Genomic DNA, 23036 nt, shown 5'->3' on the forward strand with positions numbered 1-23036 from the left:
CAGGAGAATTTTTTTTGAACATCCACCTGAGGGGTATATAGGCTTACCATCTCATCTGAAAAGCAGTACCTCCGATAGTGTAGCACTCCCACAGCTAAGTCAGTCTAGATTTCCACATTCAAACCTCTGGAGTGGGACTCGAACCCTGACCCTTGTGACATCAGAGGCCAGAGTGCTAACCACTGAGTTACAACTGACATCACCTGACAAAATTAAGCCAATATTATAGCGCCTTTTTTTTGGACTGTCTTTGACTTCTCAATTTGGCAATGGGGGAGGAACATAGTCAGTGGTTTTGTCTTCCCAGAAATAGTGCAACCACCGGACATACGTACCCTTTGATCGACGGGAGGCATCTCTGGGGCTGCACACACCCTCCTCTTTTCACCCACTTGCCATTGGTCTTCGCAGTCATACATCACTTCCGGGTTCACTGGGTCACGACAGAATGTGCATATCCATTCACCACTAAACAGAATAAATTAACCAACTCAGACTGGCGAGACGCTTGTAATATTTACAACGTAGTCTGGGCTACGGTGGCCCTTCAGTCCAAACAAAACTAACAGGTCTCTACAACGGAATGGAATAGCTTCTGTGCTTGTTTAAGTTTTGAGGAAACAGTTTGCAACATCTTTCACAACTTCAGTTGCATCACAATCATTGTCAAGTCATCGTGAAGCATCACAGGTGTGATGTGGGAAATGTAACAGTCAATTCGAACACGACAGCAAAGTGCTAAATGGCCAGATTGCTTTTAAAAAATAAAAAAAAGTTGCATTGATAAAGTGTAAATATTGGCCAGGGCACTCACTTAATTGCTCCTCTTAGATCAACTTGCAATTGATTGTGCTGCATTATTTGTCAGAAATAATTCATTTGTTATGAAGCATTTTTCAAAAGTGTAACTTTGTTTGCAACTGATTTTCGTCAGTTGTCAACATATAAGTCAATTGTCCAGAGAAGTAATGTCAAAAGAAGATCCAGCCACAAACTAATAATTTTCCATTTGAACATTTCTGGTTCCTGGATTTAAATTCAGTCTAATCCTCTTCCTCCATCTAATGACTGGCTCAGGGGGCTGAACATACAAAACCATTCCTAAGCGAGCAATCTTGTGACAGTAACCGGCAGGATGAAATATTGGAACTGCCCAACGATTATAAAGATCCAAGCTCCAGCTGCGGCTACTATCTATCATCCTGGCAGTTATCATCTTGCAAAGATAACTAAAGGTATTGAATTACAAAATTAACTTTTATTAATTAGAGGAACATAGAACATAGAACAGTACAGCACAGAACAGAACAGGCCCTTCAGCCCACAATGTTGTGCCGACCATTGATCCTCATGTATGCACCCTCAAATTTCTGTGACCATATGCGTGTCTAGCAGTCTCTTAAATGACCCCAATGACCTTGCTTCCACAACTGCTGCTGGCAACGCATTCCATGCTCTCACAACTCTCTGTGTAAAGAACCCGCCTCTGACATCCCCTCTATACTTTCCTCCAACCAGCTTAAAACTATGACCCCTCGTGTTAGCCACTTCTGCCCTGGGAAATAGTCTCTGGCTATCAACTCTATCTATGCCTCTCATTATCTTGTATACCTCAATTAGGTCCCCTCTCCTCCTCCTTTTCTCCAATGAAAAGAGTCCAAGCTCAGTCAACCTCTCTTCATAAGATAAGCCCTCCAGTCCAGGCAGCATCCTGGTAAACCTCCTCTGAACCCTCTCCAATGCATCCACATCTTTCCTATAATAGGGCGACCAGAACTGGACACAGTATTCCAAGTGCGGTCTAACCAAAGTTTTATAGAGCTGCAACAAGATCTCACGGCTCTTAAACTCAATCCCCCTGTTAATGAAAGCCAAAATACCATATGCTTTCTTAACAACCCTGTCCACTTGGGTGGCCATTTTAAGGGATCTATGTATCTGCACACCAAGATCCCTCTGTTCCTCCACACTGCCAAGAATCCTATCCTTAATCCTGTACTCAGCTTTCAAATTCGACCTTCCAAAATGCATTACCTCGCATTTATCCAGGTTGAACTCCATCTGCCACCTCTCAGCCCATCTCTGCATCCTGTCAATGTCCCGCTGCAGCCTACAACAGCCCTCTATAATGTCAACGACACCTCCAACCTTCGTGTCGTCTGCAAACTTGCTGACCCATCCTTCAATCCCCTCATCCAAGTCATTAATAAAAATTACAAACAGTAGAGGCCCAAGGACAGAGCCCTGTGGAATACCACTCACCACTGACTTCCAGGCGGAATATTTTCCTTCTACTACCACTCAGCGTCTTCTGTTGGGCAGCCAATTCTGTATCCAGACAGCTCAGTTCCCCTGTATCCTATTCCTCCTGACCTTCTGAATGAGCCTACCACGGGGAACCTTATCAAATGCCTTGAAGTCCATATACACCACATCCACAGCTCGACCCTCATCAACTTTTCTAGTCACGTCCTCAAAGAACTCGATAAGATTTGTGAGGCATGACCTGCCCCTCACAAAGCCGTGTTGACTGCATTTAATCAAGCCATGCTCTTCCAGATGGTCAGAAATCCTATCCCTCAGAATCCTTTCTAACACCTTGCAGATGACAGACGTGAGACTTACTGGTCTGTAATCGCCGGAGATTTCCCTATTTCCTTTCTTGAAGAGAGGAATTACATTTGCCTCTCTCCAGTCCTCAGGTACGACTCCAGTGGAGAGCAAGGATGCAAAAGATCTTCACAAGTGGCGAAGCAATTGCATTTCTCGTTTCCCAAAACAGCCAAGGACAAATCTGGTCCGAGCCTGGCGACTTGTCAATCTTAATGTTTGACAAAATTTTCAGCACATCAGCTTCCTCTATCTCTATCCATTCCAGCACGCACACCTGCTCTTCAAAGGTTTCATTCACTACAAAGTTTGTTTCTTTCGTAAAGCCAGAAGCAAAAAACTCATTTAGGGCTTCCCCTGCCTCCTCAGACTCAACACACAAGTTCCCTATGCTATCCCTGATCAGCCCTACTCTTTCTTTGACCATTCTCTTATTCCTTACATAAGTGTAAAATGCCTTTGTGTTCTCCCTAATCCGTTCTGCCAAGCCTTTCTCGTGCCCCCTCCTGGCTCTCCTCAGACCATTTTTGAGCTCCTTCCTCGCCTGCCTGTAATCCTCTAGAGCTGAGCTTGACCCTAGCTTCCTCCACCTTATGTAAGCTACCTTCTTCCTTTTGATGAGAAGCTCCACCGCTCTCGTCATCCAAGGTTCCTTTATCTTACCCCTTCTTGCCTGTCTCAGAGGGACATATTTATTCATCACTTGCAACAACTGTTCCTTAAACAGTCTTCACATGTCTATAGTGCCTTTACCATGGAACAATTGCTCCCAGTCCATGCTTCCTAACTCATGTCTAATCGCATCATAGTTTCCTCTTCCCCAATTAAATATCTTCCCATTTTGCCTAATCCTCTCCTTCTCCATAGCTATGTAGAATGTGAGGCAGTTATGGTCACTATCACCAAAATGCTCTCCCACCACAAGATCTGATACCTGCCCCGGCTCGTTTCCGAGCACCAAGTCTAGAATGGCCTCTCCCCTCGTCGGCCTGTCAACATACCGAGTTAGAAAACCCTCCTGAACACACCTTACAAAAACAGTTCCATTCAAATCTTCTGCTTGAAGGAGGTTCCAATCAATATTGGGAAAGTTAAAGTCACCCATTACAACAACCCTACTATGTCCACACTTTTCCAAAATCTGCCGACCTATGCCTTCTTCAGTCTCCCTGCTGCTATTGGGGGGCCTGTAGTAAACCCCTAACGAGGTGACTACTCCCTTGCTGTTCCTAATTTCCACCCATACTGACTTGGTAGGCAGATCTTCCTCGACAATGGAAGCTTCTGTAGCTGTGATACCCTCTCTGATTAGTAGTGCTACACCCCCTCCTCTTTCTCCCCCCTCCCTATTCTTTTTAAATGCTCTAAACCCTGGAACATCCAGCAACCATTCCTGCCCCTGAGAAACCCATGTCTCTGTTATGGCCACAGCATCATAGCACCAGTTACTGATTCATGCTCTAAGTTCATCACTTTTATTCCTGATACTCCTTGCGTTAAAGCAAACACACTTTAACTGATCCCTTGGTTCCTTCCCAGGAAAATCCTTCCCACTTGCTGGTCTACCTCTTGCTACTGCCTCACCTGCGTCAACTCTCACCTCCGGTATAGAGCTCAGGTTCCCACCCCCCTGCCATACTAGTTTAAACCCTCTCTAACTACTCGAGCAAACCTTCCACCCAGGACATTGGTCCCCTTCCAGTTCGGATGCAACCCGTCCTTCTTGTACAGGTCCCACCTTCCCCAGAAGGCATCCCAATTGTCTACATATCTGAAGCCCTCCCTCCTACACCAGCTGCGCAGCCACGTGTTAAGCTGCGCCCGCTCCCTGTTCCTCGCCTCGCTATCTCGTGGCACCGGTAGTAAACTAGAGAACACTACTCTGTTCGTCCTGCTTTGCAGCTTCCATCCTAACTCCCTGAAATCACTTTTTATATCCTCAATCCTTTTTCTGGCTATATCATTAGTGCCAATATGTAACACGATTTCTGGCTGTTCGCCCTCCCCTTTTAGAGCCTCATACACCCGATCGGAGATGTTGGAGGCAACATACCTTCCGGGAATCCCAATCCTGACCACAAAATCTCCTGTCAATTCCCCTAACTATCGAGTCCCCTACCACGAGTACTTTTCTATTCTGCCCCCTTCCCTTCTTTGCCACGGTGTCAGGCTCAGTGCCAGAGAACTGACTACTATGGCTTTCCTCCGGTAGGTCATCCCCCCAGCAGTATCCAAAACGGTATACTTATTGCTGAGGGGAATGCCCACAGGGGATCTCTGCACTGTCTGTCTGTCCCCTTTCCTCCCCCCTAACTGTAACCCATCTATCCTTGTCCTGAGCCTTAGGAGTGACCAACTCCCGGTAACTCCTCTCAATTACCCCCTCTGCCTCCCGAATGATCTGTAGTTCATCCAGCTCCAGCTCCAGCTCCATTTCCCTAGCACGGTTTTCAAGGAGCTGGAGTTGGGTGCACTTCCCACAGATGTAGCCAGCGGAGACGTGTGCCATGTCTCCCACCTGCCACATTCATAGAAGGCAAGGAAGTATCCAGTAGTGGACAACCTTGCAAAGTTAAGGTCATTTGCTCCTCCTTTATAATGTGGTTTGACACCAAACTGGGAGAAAAGAAGGAAAAGTCAAGAACTGTATTCAGCCTTGTGACCCGGAGGCAACTTACACAAAATTTTGCTATACATGGTAATAGCAGAATACAAGGTTTTTGACGTAATGTGACACTAAATTACAGATTAACCTATCTTAGTGCATTCTTGTTCACATACTTGAGTTTGCTCTTATTCTGGTGTTCTAACTCGAACCACATTATGCGATTTGACCTCAGTGATGTGCAGCTCCATGACATTGTTGTAAGGTTGCTCCAGGGTTCTGAAGTCCTTACACAACAGTGCCTCCCAAATCGGGCTCACACACTATGTTTCATAAGTAATTTGGAACAAAAGGGGTTTTTTTTGGAAGGTATCTAGTTTGCATCTGAATTGATGATTCTAGCTGCTATTCTAGTGGGGCTGGTTAACAACAGGTCTGTGAAAACAGAAACTGTAAGACTGTAAAAGCCTACTGAACAATCTCTGGACAGTCGCCAAAGACAATATTACTTTGGAGCCCAGACAGTATTCCAATGTGGTCAGACATCACTTTGGAAGAGTGAAAGATCAGAACACAATTGACAGAGGGAACATAGTTAAGAGCTGGGGTAGGCCAGTTCACCCCAGGGGCCTGCTATGCCATTTAGTAGCATCATGGCTGGTCAGAATGCAAGCTGAACTTTAATTTTCTACCTGCCTGCCATTACCCTGGACTTCATGTTGATCCTGAATCTGTCTAACGCAGGCTTGAATATAGCGAGTTTTGAGAAGATTGTGTTTTGTGAAGCTTCACCGGAGGCTCACTGATTATGTTACCTAGAATGGTGAAGAAACGTCTGAAAACTAACCTTCCAGCTCAGCGATCAAACTCACATCCAGGCTTGAATATTTTGGATGAATCAACCTCCACTGCTCCCCAGGGAAAGGAAATGCCTTATGTTCAGTGATGTTTAAATCTAGTTCTAATCTTTCCCATGTAGGAAACATACATGTCTCTGTATGATTACATTTTTTTTCCAAGTTCACTTGGGTTTAGGATCAACCTGCTTCACCTTTTCTCATAAGGTAATGCCTTCATCCCAGGAGTCGGCAGGGTGACCTTTCTGTGAACTGCTCCAAGTGCAATTATATCCCTCCTCAAACAAGCAAGCAGTGTTCCAGATACTCAAGAAAACCTCGGACATTAGCTGAAGGATCCAGTGCTTCAACTGCTCTAATCCACAGTGGAAAAAGAACACAAAAATCAGACTAGCCACACAATCACTGAGTGCACAAGAGCAGGCTAGGAATACTGCAGTGAGCAACTCTCCTCCCAACTCCCCAAAGCCTGTCCACCATCTACAAGGCCCAAGTCAGGAGTGTGATGGAATACTCCCCACTTGCCCTGGATGGGCACAGAGGAGGAAGTGATCATTACCTTGGAAAGTTGAGGAGAGCTGGCACGTGGCAGACGAGATGAAACACTTTGGGGCACTTCTCGCAACACAGCAGGTCACCCCCATTCTGACAGACAGCGCACCAGTCCTCGTTGGGATCATCCTCTTTCCCATGGTCTCCCCCGATCCGTGCTGGCTTGTGAGACGCCCCCAGGGTTTGGGACCCCCCATCCTGGGAGTCCCTGGGATTGGAGGAGGGGGATGCCGTGCTGTCCGGAGGGTCTGCTTTAGCCAAACCATCTCTGTGTCCGGCCGCCTGTCCATCCGACTCCAACTTACCAGGCAGTAGAGGGGTGGTGTTGTCCTGTGGATTGGTCAGCTAGGTGGAGAGAGCAAGCGAGAAAGAATAAGAGGTGTCACCACAAAACAACAGGTAAAGCGATAGCAATCACAACTGAAGCCAGCATGATGTTTCACACAGATACACTAAGGAGTCATCTCCCTGGGTCCCAGCACAATTCTGATCACCAGTCGGGCAAGACAGTGGAGGACAAACCGCTTTGGAACATCCCAGTAGGGCTAACCACCCTCCAGACATTAATGACCGTTTTAGTAAGGGCAGGACAACTTCCACAGTTTTAGCCAAGAACATCCACAACAAGGCAGCAAAGAAGCCTCTTAATGTAGAGATAAAGTCGAACCTACTACCATTTTACCAACTTACGACAGGACCACCAATGGAATTCTAATTCAGTGTCCCATTAGCGAATTGTTTCATACAGTAAGTAACTCTTTTTTTCTGTGAAATGGGGTTATTTTAGTTAACTAAGAACCACAGCCATGAAGGTGGTTAACATCACTGGCGTAGTCACAGGGGTCAGGCTGAAGCACTGTGGACAAAGGTTCAATTCCCATCACAGCAGCTGGAGGAGTTCAAATTCCATCAATGATCTAAAGCTGTACGCGCGTCTCTGTATCGGTGACTTTAAATCACCAGTTGTTGTAAACCGTGAAGTCTACCGTCCTTACATGGTTATGACCTACATGGGACTATAATGGGCTGACCATTAATTACCCTCTGGAACAGCCTCTCAAGGCAATAAATATCAGTGACGTCCAATGGAAAAAAAACATTAAAAAAAACTCTCTCCTGACATTCAACGTTGCACAATAGCTTCCAAGTGTCCTCTGATGCAATGCAGTGGTTCACACAGAAGACCCACCAAAGTATCTAGCTGTGGATGATAAATACAAGCTGTACCCACATCCCAAGGAGGAGTTCTAAAAGCTGGACAATTGTAGACAGGGTAATTGGTTTATCGGGTAGCATTCAACAGCGATCCTTGCATCATCCCAGATGTATTGCCTGACTAAAGGTTTGTGTAGAAAGAATGTCAGTCGTTTTTCACAAGAGCCTAACTGGTTCAAGAGCAATTGGAAGCACATTGAGAACTCAGGTCTCCCTTGTTCATAACTTTATCTTCCTCACAAAGAAGCATCGCTGACAAAGAAATTAAGTTTGCAATGGAAACTTTCTACTCTCCTCTTTACTAGCAGTTTTGCTCCACACTGCCAGGCCACTTCCAATCAACAATGCACAAATGCAACTCAAGCGAAGCAAGAGTTGGCAAATATACAATAACACCAAACCCCTCAAAACATATGCACAATTCCCATACTCAATAACTAAATGATCTTTAGAGTCGCATAGCTCAGATGTTACAGGATTTTGACTAACACCATATTAGTTACACTTTCTACCACACAGACTGTGGCAGTGCAAGACAACAGCTCACCACCATTTTCATAAGGGCAATCAACACCCAAAAAATGTTGGGCTTGCCAGGAATCACCGTATAATTGGCATGTATTATTCTAAATATAACAAATAAGTCACTTCTAGGTGGTCTCTCTCAGTAAATTAGATTTCCCTCCATCTCTCATATTCTGTATATGAGCACTGCATTATAGTACAAGTCTTAATTTTGCAACTTGTCCTCATGAATTGATCAACAGGACTGCCACTTGGTTGCCTCAGTCCCAAAGAAGTAATTCTACCAGTGCCCGCTGTGTGGGGTGTCTGACCCATTCTATTACCAGTGCCAACCAGAACCCTGCCCAATTTGATGGAAACACCAGACAGTATAGCTACGTAGATTTTCAACTGAGAAACTCAGGCGGAGAGCCAAGGCTCCACAGTGAACACACCACCTAGCAATCTAGGAATGAACAGGAGATGAAGTAAAGCTGTGAGACCAACCCCACGCAGCCTGTAGGCCAGTGGGTTATAACTGGAAGGAAAGATTGAGAGACTGAAAACATTACAAAAACAGATGCTTTCCGAGCATACTTAGACTTCAAAATTGTACTGCATTAGTGAAGGGAGCAAGGAACTAACTTGTTTTTACTCTAGGTTTCTAAATATTATTTTTATAAGAGAGTTTTAAAAGTGAGTCAAAAAATAAAATGTGAACCGCTGGTGGTGGGAACAAATCAAACCTAGATTTCAAGAAAGCAGCAGCAAGTTAACGTATGTACTTTGTGGAATGACAATGTTGCTGTCGAAAATCCTGATCGTCCAGACTATCAAAGGGCCTCAATGTTAAAATAACCAGATTGACTGATTCAGGGAGTGGAAAAACGCTGGGTGGAGGCGGTTGACCTATTTGGTCACTTTCACAACGTGGGCAAAGCAGGAGGATGTTGGTAATCTCAGCAGCTGAAGTGTGAAGGTTTGAAATGGCTCTGCTGAAAACTACTGTGCTAGCACTGTCTTTAAAAGGTGGAACACCATCTTCCAATCTCACTACACTTTCGCTAGCCACACACTGTCTTCCTGCAGCACAGTCATTTAACAAGATCATAAATGTTACAACTCGAAGCTTCAAACTAGCCTCCTACTTCAGCCATTTACGCAAGTACTCATTTTGTGTCAGAGATAATGGGAACTGCAGATGCTGGAGATTCCAAGATAATAAAATGTGAGGCTGGATGAACACAGCAGGCCAAGCAGCATCTCAGGAGCACAAAAGCTGACGTTTCGGGCCTAGACCCTTCATCAGAGAGGGGGATGGGGAGAGGGAACTGGAATAAATAGGGAGAGAGGGGGAGGCGGACCAAAGATGGAGAGTAAAGAAGATAGGTGGAGAGGGTGTAGGTGGGGAGGTAGGGAGGGGATAGGTCAGTCCAGGGAAGACGGACGGGTCAAGGAGGTGGGATGAGGTTAGTAGGTAGCTGGGGGTGCGGCTTGGGGTGGGAGGAAGGGATGGGTGAGAGGAAGAACCGGTTAGGGAGGCAGAGACAGGTTGGACTGGTTTTGGGATGCAGTGGGTGGGGGGGAAGAGCTGGGCTGGTTGTGTGGTGCAGTGGGGGGAGGGGATGAACTGGGCTGGTTTAGGGATGCAGTAGGGGAAGGGGAGATTTTGAAACTGGTGAAGTCCACATTGATACCATATGGCTGCAGGGTTCCCAGGCGGAATATGAGTTGCTGTTCCTGCAACCTTCGGGTGGCATCATTCCATCCCCTATTCCCAATTCCTCCGCCTCCGCCGCATCTGCTCCCACGATAAGACATTCCACTCCCGCACATCCCAGATGTCCAAGTTCTTTAAGGACCGCAACTTTCCCCCCACGGTGATCGAGAAAGCCCTTGACCGCGTCTCCCGCATTTCCCGCGACACATCCCTCACACCCCGCCCCCGCCACAACCGCCCCAAGAGGATCCCCCTCGTTCTCACACACCACCCTACCAACCTCCGGATACAACGCATTATCCTCCGACACTTCCGCCATTTACAATCCGACCCCACCACCCAAGACATTTTTTCATCCCCTCCCCTGTCTGCTTTCCGGAGAGACCACTCTCTCCGTGACTCCCTTGTTCGCTCCACACTGCCCTCCAACCCCACCACACCCGGCACCTTCCCCTGCAACCGCAGGAAATGCTACACTTGTCCCCACACCTCCTCCCTCACCCCCATCCCAGGCCCCAAGATGACATTCCACATTAAGCAGAGGTTCACCTGCACATCTGCCAATGTGGTATACTGCATCCACTGTACCCGGTGCGGCTTCCTCTACATTGGGGAAACCAAGCGGAGGCTTGGGGACCGCTTTGCAGAACACCTCCGCTCAGTTCGCAACAAACAACTGCACCTCCCAGTCGCAAACCATTTCCACTCCCCCTCCCATTCTCTTGATGACATGTCCATCATGGGCCTCCTGCACTGCCACAATGATGCCACCCGAAGGTTGCAGGAACAGCAACTCATATTCCGCCTGGGAACCCTGCAGCCATATGGTATCAATGTGGACTTCACCAGTTTCAAAATCTCCCCTTCCCCTACTGCATCCCTAAACCAGCCCAGTTCATCCCCTCCCCCCACTGCACCACACAACCAGCCCAGCTCTTCCCCCCCACCCACTGCATCCCAAAACCAGTCCAACCTGTCTCTGCCTCCCTAACCGGTTCTTCCTCTCACCCATCCCTTCCTCCCACCCCAAGCCACACCCCCAGCTACCTACTAACCTCATCCCACCTCCTTGACCTGTCCGTCTTCCCTGGACTGACCTATCCCCTCCCTACCTCCCCACCTATACTCTCTCCACCTATCTTCTTTTCTCTCCATCTTCGGTCCGCCTCCCCCTCTCTCCCTATTTATTCCAGTTCCCTCCCCCCATCCCCCTCTCTGATGAAGGGTCTAGGCCCGAAACGTCAGCTTTTGTGCTCCTGAGATGCTGCTTGGCCTGCTGTGTTCATCCAGCTTCACATTTTATACTCATTTTGTGTCATGGGTTAAAACCTCGCACATTTTAGCAACACAGGCTGCATTGCCTGCTTAATCCCATTGTAAGTCAGTGATTAAAATATCAAAAGGTGGACAATTGACGTTAATTGCAAATGTGTGTATAGCATTTCTCATGCAGACAAATGTGCTGAGGGAGCAGGCAAAAGGTTTTCCTCAAAGTGCATACCAGACTGAACAGGATTTCTGGAACTGAAAAGAAATGGGATCATCCGATATGCCAGATTGATGTGTATATGGTGTTCACCACATCTCTGAACCAGGTCAGGGTGCTCCAGAGCACTTTACATCTAATTAAGTAAATTTTTGAAATGCACTTTGAAAGACACGCATGTAAACTAGAGAACACAGCAGTCAATTTAGTGATGCTCACTGAGGGATAAGTATTGACCGGGACACCGCAGAGAACTTTTCTCCTTCATATGGGGCTGTGGGATCTTTTACCCAAGGGTCGACAGATTCACAGTTTGACAGTTCACCCAGTAAATGGCTGTTCTGCAATGTGGTTTAACACAATGGCTTGGAAAGCAAAGGAAAAGCGTCATTAATCACGCCCTCTTGTGTATTATCAACATTCATGAAGCTAAGGGAAATCAGTTGGTCAGGATGCAGTGGGAAGTGGATAGCATGGCAGATGAAACTTCAGTGGGGAATAAGTGGGAAAGCGCTAAGGCAGCAATTAAAAAGGTGGAAGACACAATAACATCCTGAGAACAGAAAAATGGGAGATCAAGAAACTGGAAGATGAAAAACAATGTGAGTGGAACCAAGAAGGGAGAAAGGGGCTGGTACTCTGTTCAGCTTCAAGGACAAACAAGAAGTAAGTTGCACAAGACACAGAGGGTAGGTGGCTCTCTGGATAGATTCCAGACACTGATGAGATCAAAAACAAATCAAAGGACCAACAAGTGTCCTCTCCCTATCCTGGTAGCCACATGGCAAATGATAAATGGAGTTGTCAACTAATTGTACCAATCAATCTCCATCATTTAATTTACAACAGATTAGACCTGAGGCAAAGGAGACTTGAAAGCTTGGGTTCGAGCCCCACCTGCCCCAGAAGTGTGTAATAACATGTCAGAACAGGGTGATTATGACAATAAACAGACAGCTTCTGGAAGCAATTGATCCAAAGTCCTGACCTTACAATTGACAACTACTTCAGATTCGGTTATAAAATTGGTCCAACAAGATACTGAAAACTCAAAATTAAAAAGGTTTAAATGGCGCAGGCGGGATTTTTCCTTGTTAAAGTTTTTTAAAAAAGCTCAAATTAACCTCACAAGGATCTGTATCTTCCTCCCCAGGCTCTTGTTTCACAACAATGATGGGGAAATCACACAGGTCATCCTCATTCACAGCCTCCTGTTTGATTTTAATGGTTTCCAGGCGGACAACTGGGGTCATCTGCTGAGACTCCGGCCTCGATAACCTACTCGACGAGGTGCAACTGAAACAGAGACAGAGAGAAAGTGTGAGTGAGACATGCTGAGGAAACAAGGAGGAGAGGAATCTATTTAGAAGGCAGGGTTCATTTATACAGATGGCCAACACCTCACACTCACCTCCCTCTGCTACCAGTGCTGGAGGTGCTGGGTGTACGTCCTGGGACATTAGCGTTGGTGACAGTCACTAACTCTAGGGTCACAAGAGAAAGCAGGTCAGGGTCTGAATGGCAGAGAACCCGATACAAACTCAACCCTCGCAGCCAGCGATGCACAATTATACTGACGTCAGACTTAATCAGCTGTGAGGCTATCGCGATCTAACTTGATCATACTCTGCTCCCAATGCCCGACAGAGTGCGGTGTAAACCAGGGCCAAAGCCAGGCAAATGGCTTCAATTAAATCCCATGGATTTAAGGTTGTCAAGGTCTGGTTCAGGAAACAGATCCCAGAAAGTATTGCGTCTCTTTCACCACCAGGAAGATTTTTTTTTTAAATTCCTTCATGCAAACGTGGGCATTTTAAACCCACCCCTAATTACCCAGAGGGTAATTTAGAGTCACCATGACTGGGGGTCTGGTGTCACATGCAGACCAGACCGGGTAAGGATGGTAGATTTCCTGCCGTAAAGGGCATGACCGAGCCAGATGGGTTTTTACAATAAACAACAGCAACTGACATGAAGCTAGCTAGCTCCTCCAGAGATAACACAGTGTGGAGCTAGAGGAACACAGCAGGCCAGGCAACATCAGGGGAGCAAGAAAGTTGACATTTTGAGTTGGGACCCTTCTTCAGACATTTTCTTTTAAATACTGAATTCAAAGTTCACCGGAACATTTAGCCCTGGGGCTCTAGATTACTCACCCAGTGACATGACCACAATTCAACAAAACATTCATGCAATTGCTGGCTTCAGACATCAGGGGTGCAGTCTAGGACATGGGTAGAAGGCCACCCACTGGTGCAGACCTCTCTACAGAGCCTTGACACAGTCCCCTCATCACCAAAATCAGAGTTCAATACAAAGGTGGGGGTGAAGGGTGGCATGACTGGCAACAAAAATTTAGTATAGTAACTGACTGCAGTTTTACTATTGGGGACAATGACCTTCTGAACTTCACCCCCCCCCAATCCTCGGAAGAAAATCACAAATACCATTTTATTCAGAAATATGTTCCTACAGATATATAATTACAAATTGCAACATTACCAGTCCCATTCCATATGAAAAGGGCTGAAAATTCTTCCTGTCACCACTGCAGTTTTAGCTAAGACACTGAGCTCCATTCTGTGAATAACTTGTGGTGCTGTTTTACCTGAATGGCCAGGAGAAGGGATGGAAGGGCCAGGGGAAGGGTTGGTGCTGGTTGCTGAAGGTTTTGTTGCCACACTATTTCCGTTCCGCTCTCTGTTCAACAAGCTTTCCAGCAACACTGATCCCGCATCATCCAGCTGTATTTCCAAAGAGAAAAAGCACACTGTTCAAACATTCCACCCCTAGATATTTCAAGTGTCTAGATTATTCAACAGTTAACTGATTGACGATGACTCTGCGGGCACCCAGCTGTAACAAACAAAGTGAGAAGACAGACCAAATTTGCCCTTCCAGCACTTGATCATTATCTTGTCATTTACCCTGACTGCTATTGGTGGGATTTTGCTGTACACAAATTAGCTGCCACACATCCAACATTACAACAGTGACTACACTTCAAAAGGGGTCCATTGGCTGTAAAATGTTCAAGGTGGAGATCATGGAAGGTGCTACATAAACGCAAGGCACTTTTTTCCCCCCCTTTATTCATTCACAGGATGAGGGTGTCGCTGGCTATCTGTATTTCCCCAGAGGGCAGTTAAGAGTCAACCGCATTGCTGTGGGTCTGGGGTCACGTGTCATCCAGACCAGGTAAGAATGGCAGTTTCCTTCCCTAAAGGGCATTAGTGAGCCAGATGGGTTTTTGCCAAAATAAATTTATGGCCATCATTAGACAATTAATTCAAACTCCACCATCTGTCGTAGCGGGATTCAAACCCGGGTCCCTAGAACATTATCTGGGTCTCTGGATTAACAGTCCAGTGATAGTAACACTAGGCCATCACCTCCCCTTCTAAAGTTTTGTGTTGGTGACTTAGCCTTTCAGGAGCAGAGACAGAACAGGACTGTGTCATCAGGCATCCCTGAAAATAAGTTACATGGAGCCAGGTCTCAGCAACTTCCGCTAAACGATACAAACTGCACCTTGATGTGCTCTCAAAATATATGAACCACTTTCAATGCCTTAGATCCAATCACAATATGGGTCACACCACTGTGTGCAAAATGACGATGAATGATTCAAGGAAAGCAGGATGGCTTTTGTGAATCGGAAACCTCTCCAAGCAGCAGGTACAGTGCTCTGCTGTTGGGACTGAACATTAGCTCAGGGGAGAGAATGGTTTTTCTGCTACCATCTTCATTCGTAAAGCAACTCCTCCTCCAGCCTACATTCAGCAGCCCAGAACACAGAGTTTAACCTGTAAAATCGCCCACCTCAGGCCTAGTGATGGCACCCGCACTGCCACGGGGAGCCAGCACCAACTCTTTAGGAATTTGAAAATCCCAACAGTAGGAAATCACAGAACTCTCTGACCTCTCCCCCCCCCCCTTCCACCTACAACCTCACTTTGGCTGCAATTGTTTACATTGGCGAGTTTACATTACCAGGCCGAGGTGCGTGAGAGCATTGGTGTGCTTGCGTCTAACTACATGGTCATGCAAACCAAACCTCCGGCAGGAGAGTGTGCACGCGTAGCCTTTAAATATTGGGAAGCTTTTCATGTGTGATAATTAGGGCGAAACATGGCAGAATTTCCTCCTTAAAATCTCTCTCTGTCTCTATTCAGACATTCCATAAACCCTATTTCACCCATCAGGCTTCTATTCACATCTTAACCTCTCCCAATAGGCACACCGTGCCAAACTGCGTTGGTTTACTGTCCTGCAAAACACTTTGGCAAGTCTTCTGTCAGGGGTGCTAAATAAATGCAAGCTGCTCCTCCTCAGGCACTGACAAATTTTCCAAGGCACCAAAAGCACACCCAAGGTAGGACGCTTTCAAGCAGTGGGCTCATTCCACACCTCCAAGCAGGTCCTGCCTGTATTTCCAGCTGGAACGGTGTCCCGACAGAAGCTGGTTCATCGCCCAAGTGGCTGGTTCCTCTTTTCTCCCCCCCAAGAGTGCACAGCTCGAGGAATCCCAGAGAGGGCAGGCATTGTACCTTGTACTGCCTCCTGCTACCAACTCTATCTAGCTCACCTCATACAGACCAAAGCAGCAGTCTGTGGGGATTGCAGGGGTCACTGCTAATTTTGTGGAGAAAGGAGACACCACTCAAACACTCTACTTTCCTCCCCTTGGTGCCATCTTTGACATCTACCTGAACCAAGAGAGCCTCCAGATAGAGTTTACTGTCTCACCCTTCCATGGCTCACTGTCAGGATTAACATGTGGAGTTCCTGAAGGTCTGGTACAGAGGAGTGGGCTTGCTGTGCTTGTGTATTGCTAATGGATTCAACCCGATAGACTCAAAGCAAGAACCAAGTCCCCTCAGTTTGGGGTACTCCTTTGGCATCAACACTGTAACCGAGGTTAAAGTTTCCCCTTTAGACTCATTCAGCATCCAGGCCCTAACCTCTCTCATCTTCCAAGTCACACCGTGGCAAAGGGCTCAGCCCATCATGCGTTTGTGTTTTTTTTTTACCTGAATTTGAGGTATATCGGGAAGACAGGAGAGATGCTCTGGGTTGGTAACAGCTGTCATTGGAATCGGGTGTGTGGAAGCCCCACTCGGAGTCACGAGGAGCATTGAAGGGGAAGAGGGGTTTGCCGAGCTGCCTACTAGGAAGGGCCTCGTGTTTCCAGGATTGTGGTGCTGAGAAAGACAGGGGTGGGGGGGGGGGCAAAAAAGGCAAAACAGTAAGAGGTACAGTGACGGCCTCAAAAGTTACCCATTCACAGATTGACCATACTCTGCTGCGCTCCCTGTGCGGCAGTCTCCCTTCAGGTTGTGCCTCGAATTCACAACCTCGACACACTCTGGTGAAGCGCCGAAGGCACGCTGCGTGGGCCATCCTTCAGACCAGCTGCCACACCGTTGTGCCATCTATTGGGGCGAGGACAACATTAACAATCCAGTACAGCTAGGCCAGGAGCTCACCAGGCCAACATTCCTTTCATCCAGGACATCAACCATGACCCATCCATCAAATGGCTGCTGCATTGGTCTGCTTAACATTTGCACATCCTAAATAATCAACATGTGATGAGAATTTTCAGACATATATTCACATAAATGCAAATTCTCTTCTGTTGACAGGAAGGCTGGAATTAAGTTCCATAGTCTGGGAAAACAAATTACATTTCACGAGGTGAAATCTCCCCTTTAAGCAATGGAATACTCTCTCTCTCCCCTCGATTATTGGGTCTATCTCCAATGACTGCACTGTTGATTGCTGTTAATCCCTAATCCCTGTGAATATACTTGTTGAAGAGGACCACAGTTCTCTTGCTTTGTTTGGCCACAGACTTTGCTTCCTGCAGTTAAACCTCTGGGTGATTTTAAGGGACAGGATGAACAGGAGCACTCAAATCACTGCAAATGTTTAAAACAAAGCACAAGGTTTAGGAAGTCTTGCCAAAAACTGGGTTTTCGAAGAATGCTAAACTCAAATAAGCAGAGACTGCCTCTCCAGGGATCTTCTCGCATCAGATCAGGTGAATGTGAACTCATACAGTCACTTTAACAAGAAGCACTGCATGGTGACATTGTAGAAGTGCCTTTTTTTGTTGCTTTAGGAGTCTGAATAAGGAACTGCTTCCACAAGAGGAGATCAGAAGGGAGTTTCACCCTTCTCGCAGCTAGTCATTCTAAAAAAAAAGGTACAGATAAAAGTCTTTCACAATGTTCCTTCTCCAGAATTCCACAAACTCTGCTTTATCTATTAAAAGTGCCTATCCATCTCTCATTTACTTCACTCCCCTATCCGTACACAACACTTTCACCAACTTGTTCATACAAATTAGGGTTAGCTCCTTGAGCTTGCTTCACAGGCTACAGAAAACAGGGCTGGGGTCGGGGGTGGGGATGGTGCATGGTGTAGCATTCAATGCAATTCAACATTAGAAGCAATCCATAGCACAATTTAGCTCCAAGCCATTCAACCCAAGTTTCCAAAACAACACACAAACAATTTACATTTATACACTACTCTTAAGATAAAAAGAACAGAACACTGTAACCAGACAAAAAATGAGCGCCTGGCACAGCAGATATTAATTTGAACAGTAAACATTTGGAAGTTGTGTCAGGTTTCACTAAGACTGTAAGACATAGGAGCAATGGTAGACTATCCAGCGCATTGAGTCTGTACCACCAGATTAACCAAGATGGCACTGAAGCATGGCAACTCTGAGCTCTCTACAGCAGATCTTATGCTTACCTATTTTACAACCATCCTGAACTTTTTGGTTCTATTATCCTCATAAATTTTGTGTGGTTTGGCTGCTTGCGCTGCACGCAAAACAATACTTTTCACTACCTCGGCACGTGTGACAATAATAAATCATGCTGTGGAGATGCCAGTGTTGGACTGGAGTAGACAAGGTCAGAAGTCACACAACACCAGGTTTATAGTCCAACAGGTTTACTTGAAAACACAAGCTTTCAGAACCTCAGTACTACTTCAGGTAAATCAAATCAAAACATAAAACAAAATGAATAAGATCACGGCTCAACATCTAACTACACTCAGCTATCCAGCCCAATGTGGATCATGCAGAAATATCCAATACAGAGCGAATACAGGCAGCAGTCTCTCCAGCTTGCCCTTTATTGTAACCCCGCCGTTCCACTGCTGGCTGGCTTTTCTTACCTGCCTCATTAGTGGGCTGGTTACCACATACTGCTGGGGCCCCGTCATCCTGACCGTGTTGGGAGGCATGCGCATCTGCTGGGCAGGGGGAGGCGGCGCACTGGTGCTGCCCCTTTGCAGGCTCTGCAGGCTGATCAGGCGAGGTGGCTGCAGGGACTGAGCAAATAAAGGTGGAAACCAGTGAGTGCAGGCCATGTCCCTCCTGCCAGGAAATGTACATTCCCGACCACCTTGAAAGAACCGCACATAAAAACCGCTCACCCTTCGTACAAACCTCCACCTCAAGGAAAGGTGACACTCGTCACGTTTTTAAATGCTCTGCTGGTTCTCCGAGCATTGCAAGCACAGCACCTCAAATCCAGCAATGCTGGCTTTAGGTCTTCCAGGATTCTGGGTCGGGTCAATGGTCACATGGGGCATGAGTTTGTGCCCTGCTCCAAGCGGTGCAGCCAATAACTAGTGAGAGGAGCCATATTGTGCCAATGTAGCACCTAGTCAGATTGCTCAGAGAAGGTACTTTGTAAATCTTTCCACTTGATTAAAATGGATCAAAAGTGTTTGAGGTTTACAAGACACTGCTCCCGTCCTTACTTGCTCACTAAATAGGTGCTGCGAAAGTGATCAAAGAACAAGAGGGTTGGAATATAAATGCAGCAATGTGCTTCTGAGGCTTTATAAGGCTCTAGTTAGGCCCCATTTAGAATACTGTGTCCAATTTTAGGCCCCACACCTCAGGAAGGACATACTAGCCCTGAAGCGTGTCCAGCAGAGATTCACACGGATGATCCCTGGAATGCTAGATTTAGCGTATGATGAACGGCTAAGGATCCTGGGACTGTACTCATTAGAGTTTAGAAAGTTGAGGGGAGATCTAATAGAAACTTACAAGATAATGTATGGTTTAGAAGGGGTGGACGCTAGGAAGTTGTTTCCAATAAGCGGGGAGACTAGGACCCATGGGCACAGCCTTAAATAGAGGAGGTAAATTTAAAACTGAAATGAGACGACATTTCTTCAGCCAGAGAGCGGTGGGCTTGTGGAATTCATTTGCCGCAGAGTGCAGTGGAGGCCGGGACGTTGGATGCCTTCAAGGTAGAGATCGACAAATTCTTGATCTCAAAAGGAACCAAGGGCTATGGGGAGATTTCAGGGAAGTGGTGTTGAAATGCCCATCAGCCATGATTTAAATGGCGGAGTGGACTTGATGAGCCGAATGGCCTTACTTCCACTCCTATGTCTTATGGTCTAATATTTTCAGAGGAGCACCTCCACCAAATACCTCCTGGCAGCCCAGAAAATTCCCATATCAAATCCCTGACCAAATCCAGACCAAGGTGAATACATTCGCACATGGTCATGGTGTTTGTTTGAAGAGCGAGTGCGGATACGATGGACTGAATGGCCTCCATCTGCACTATCATAATCCTGTGACTTGCCTGGGAGTCTGTGCCGCAGCCGCAGGCCATGGGCAGGCACAATTTCTTTGCTGTTGTCGAAGCGTGGGATTTTAACTGTTCGCTCACTGGCAGTCTGTACAACAATGCAAAGACTGGGCTGGAGATCACACATTCTGACCGTGAAAGTCACTCATTCATGCTGCGACAGCACTAGGTGTCACATAGAGCTCCACCACCCAAGCCTACAAGCTGCCTATGAAACCATCTCTGTGAGGTAAACTTTGGGATCTATCACGGCTTAGCCAGTCCCTCGGGATTAGCACTCACCTGGCTGTTGGGAGACAGAGGCGGCTGCTGTTGGCCTAAGTGTGGGCCTGGGGGCCTAGGCTGCTGGGCGACCGGCAGGATAGGCCTCATCTGGTGCATACGCTGCTGAATCCTCTGAGCCATGACCTGCTGCTGCATGTGCTGGAGGCGTAGCTGGGCCAGGTTAATCTGGCCGTGCACCTTCGCTGTGTTACTGTCCTGGGACTGCATGTTCAGGCCTGGGGACGTGTTGGGGGCACCACTAGAGGCCGGTGGATTCTTGTCCAAGACCAAAGAACCTGTTGGGAGCGGGGCAAGGAAAAAAAAAGCAGTAGTCATGAGTCTTCTACATTAGATTGAAGCACTCGCAACGGCTTCCAACTCATTATTTAAAGATGGAATAAAAAGACAGCAACAAACACCAACATCTCCATTTGCAATTGCCACTTTAGAGCCATAAAGGAGAAGGGAAACATTAAAAATCATACCCAGTTAAATTACAAACAAGAGTAGGTCACGTAGCCCTATGATCGTATAAGCTCACACAATAAGATAATGGTTGATCTCATTTCTAATTTGAATTGAACAAATGATTTCCATTAATATAACTCCTGTCAGATTTGGATTTTTTTTTCCTTTATTCATTCACAGGACAGGGCAATATTTACTGCCCATCCTTAATTGCCCAGAGGCCAGTTAAGAGCTAACCACATTGCTTTGGGTATGAAGTCACATATAGACCAGACCAGGGAAGGCTAGCAGTTTCTTTCCCTAAAGAACATTAGTGAACCAGATGGCCTTTTCCAACAATCAACGATGGATTCATTGTTAGACTCTTCATTCCAGATTTTTTTTAAAAATCTAATTCAAATTCCACCATCCGATGTGGCAGCATTCGAACCCAGATCCCCAGGACATTACCTGCGTCTCTGAACTAACAGTCCAGAAATACCACCGCTGGGCCATTGCTACCCACTTCTGATCCGGAAGCATTTCCCTACCAGGACTAGTTCAGGCAGTACCATTTCAGTTACAAAACTCAGTCAGTTTACAGGCACCGAGTTAAATCACTTGCTAATCTTCCCGTAGTGATATCACACAAGTATATTAGACAAATAGAAGGTCATTCCGCTCGGTTAGTCAGCTCCACTCTGTTATCCTGCTTAAATCTCCTCATCCATCCTTTGCTCCATTATACCCTTACTTAGCAAAAAGTCTCCCTCACTCCAGCAAGCCTGTTGTGTGTTTAAACATTAACCAGGTCACTGGGGAAAAATCTCTTCATTCAGTGCCATAGTATTTACGACGCCCGCCTAAGAGGGCCTCTGCTTAAAGTCCTCTCAGAAAGGCAGCACTTCAATAAAGCAGCATACCTGCAGGGCTAAATTGTGGTTTCCTGAAGCGGCACTCAAATCAGCCAAATCCTCCCTTCTGGATCCATTTGTTAGCTTTTTTCTCTGGCCAGAAAGCAGTGGATAAACGTGTGTACAACTCAGCCCTTCAAGCACACACACAATATACACAGAAACGGACATAGTACAAGCCTCATCACGCAACGTGCACAAGAGCTAACACTGACTGAGCAAAGAACACCCGCCAGCAGGTTTCAGCTTTGAAGTCCTGCTGGGTGAGATTAGAGAATCTGTCACTCAGCATGACCATCCTCTGGAGTCAAAGAGCACAGAAACAGATTGCTTGGTCCAACTCATCTGCCCCAACCAAGATTCCCAAGCTGAACTAGCTCCCACTTGCCTGCATTAGGATTGGAGGGATATGGGCCTTGCTTATTCATGTGCTTATCCAAATGTCTGTTAAGTGTTTTGACTCCTGCATCTACCACTTCCACTGGCAGGTCATTCCACTTACAAACCGCCCCCTGTGAAAATCTCGCCCCTCAAGTCTCTTTTAAACTTTTCTCCTCTCACTTAAAAACAGACTCCCTAGTTTTGAACGCCTCTACTCTAGGGAAAAGGCCTTTGCCATTCATCCGTGCCTCTCACCATTTTATAAACCTCCAGTAGGTCATTTCAACCCCCCACACCACTCGCCCGCAACTTTAGTACCATTGGAGATCATTCCCCGGCAACACCATCCTGTAAAAATAGGGTCATTTATACACAAGCAACCGGAAGTGATAGGTGGACATGCCCCAAATGAGGACTAAAATTGTTTCAATAAATTAAACTGAAACCAAAAGAAATTCACAATGCTGCAAAGCTGGGAGCAGGACAGAATGGTTGCCCAGTTTCTGCTGTCTTGGCATTGATAAACACTATACCAGCTACTCACCAATACACAAATGGAGAATGCCAGGGGATTGGAGTTGGGGGGGGGGAGAAACACTGGGAGTCCACACCCTACGGAGGGGGAAAATGTATAAAAGGACATTGGTTAGGACAGTTTTGGAATACTGCATTCAATTCTGGTCTCCCTGCAATACGAAAGATGTTGTGAAACTTAAAAAAGGTTCAGAAAAAATTTACAAAGACGTTGCCAGGGCTGGAGGGTGTGAGCTATAGGGAAAGGCTGAATAGGCTGGGGCTATTTTCCCTGGAACATTGGAGGATGAGGGGTGACCTTA

General features: G+C 46.5%; 1 protein-coding gene across 4 annotated transcripts in view; it reads right to left on the reverse strand.

Annotated features, from left to right (window-relative positions):
- Nucleotides 1–23036, reverse strand: part of LOC125460781 (E3 ubiquitin-protein ligase TRIM33-like) — a 124030-nt gene that overhangs the window by 8219 nt on the left and 92775 nt on the right. For 3 of the 4 annotated variants that reach the window (XM_048548690.2, XM_048548692.2, XM_048548689.2), the window contains 8 exons: nt 20477–20754; nt 18753–18908; nt 16583–16753; nt 14158–14293; nt 12961–13033; nt 12674–12845; nt 6632–6969; nt 336–468 (listed from right to left, as the gene is read on the reverse strand). In XM_048548690.2, the coding sequence (XP_048404647.1) occupies nt 336–468; nt 6632–6969; nt 12674–12845; nt 12961–13033; nt 14158–14293; nt 16583–16753; nt 18753–18908; nt 20477–20754 (1457 nt within the window). The remainder of the gene's footprint in view (nt 1–335; nt 469–6631; nt 6970–12673; nt 12846–12960; nt 13034–14157; nt 14294–16582; nt 16754–18752; nt 18909–20476; nt 20755–23036) is intronic. The other variant, XM_048548691.2, reaches the window with a different exon arrangement.

The sequence above is a fragment of the Stegostoma tigrinum genome, chromosome 18 (genome assembly GCF_030684315.1).
Source record: "Stegostoma tigrinum isolate sSteTig4 chromosome 18, sSteTig4.hap1, whole genome shotgun sequence".
NCBI classification, from domain to species: Eukaryota; Metazoa; Chordata; class Chondrichthyes; order Orectolobiformes; family Stegostomatidae; genus Stegostoma; species Stegostoma tigrinum.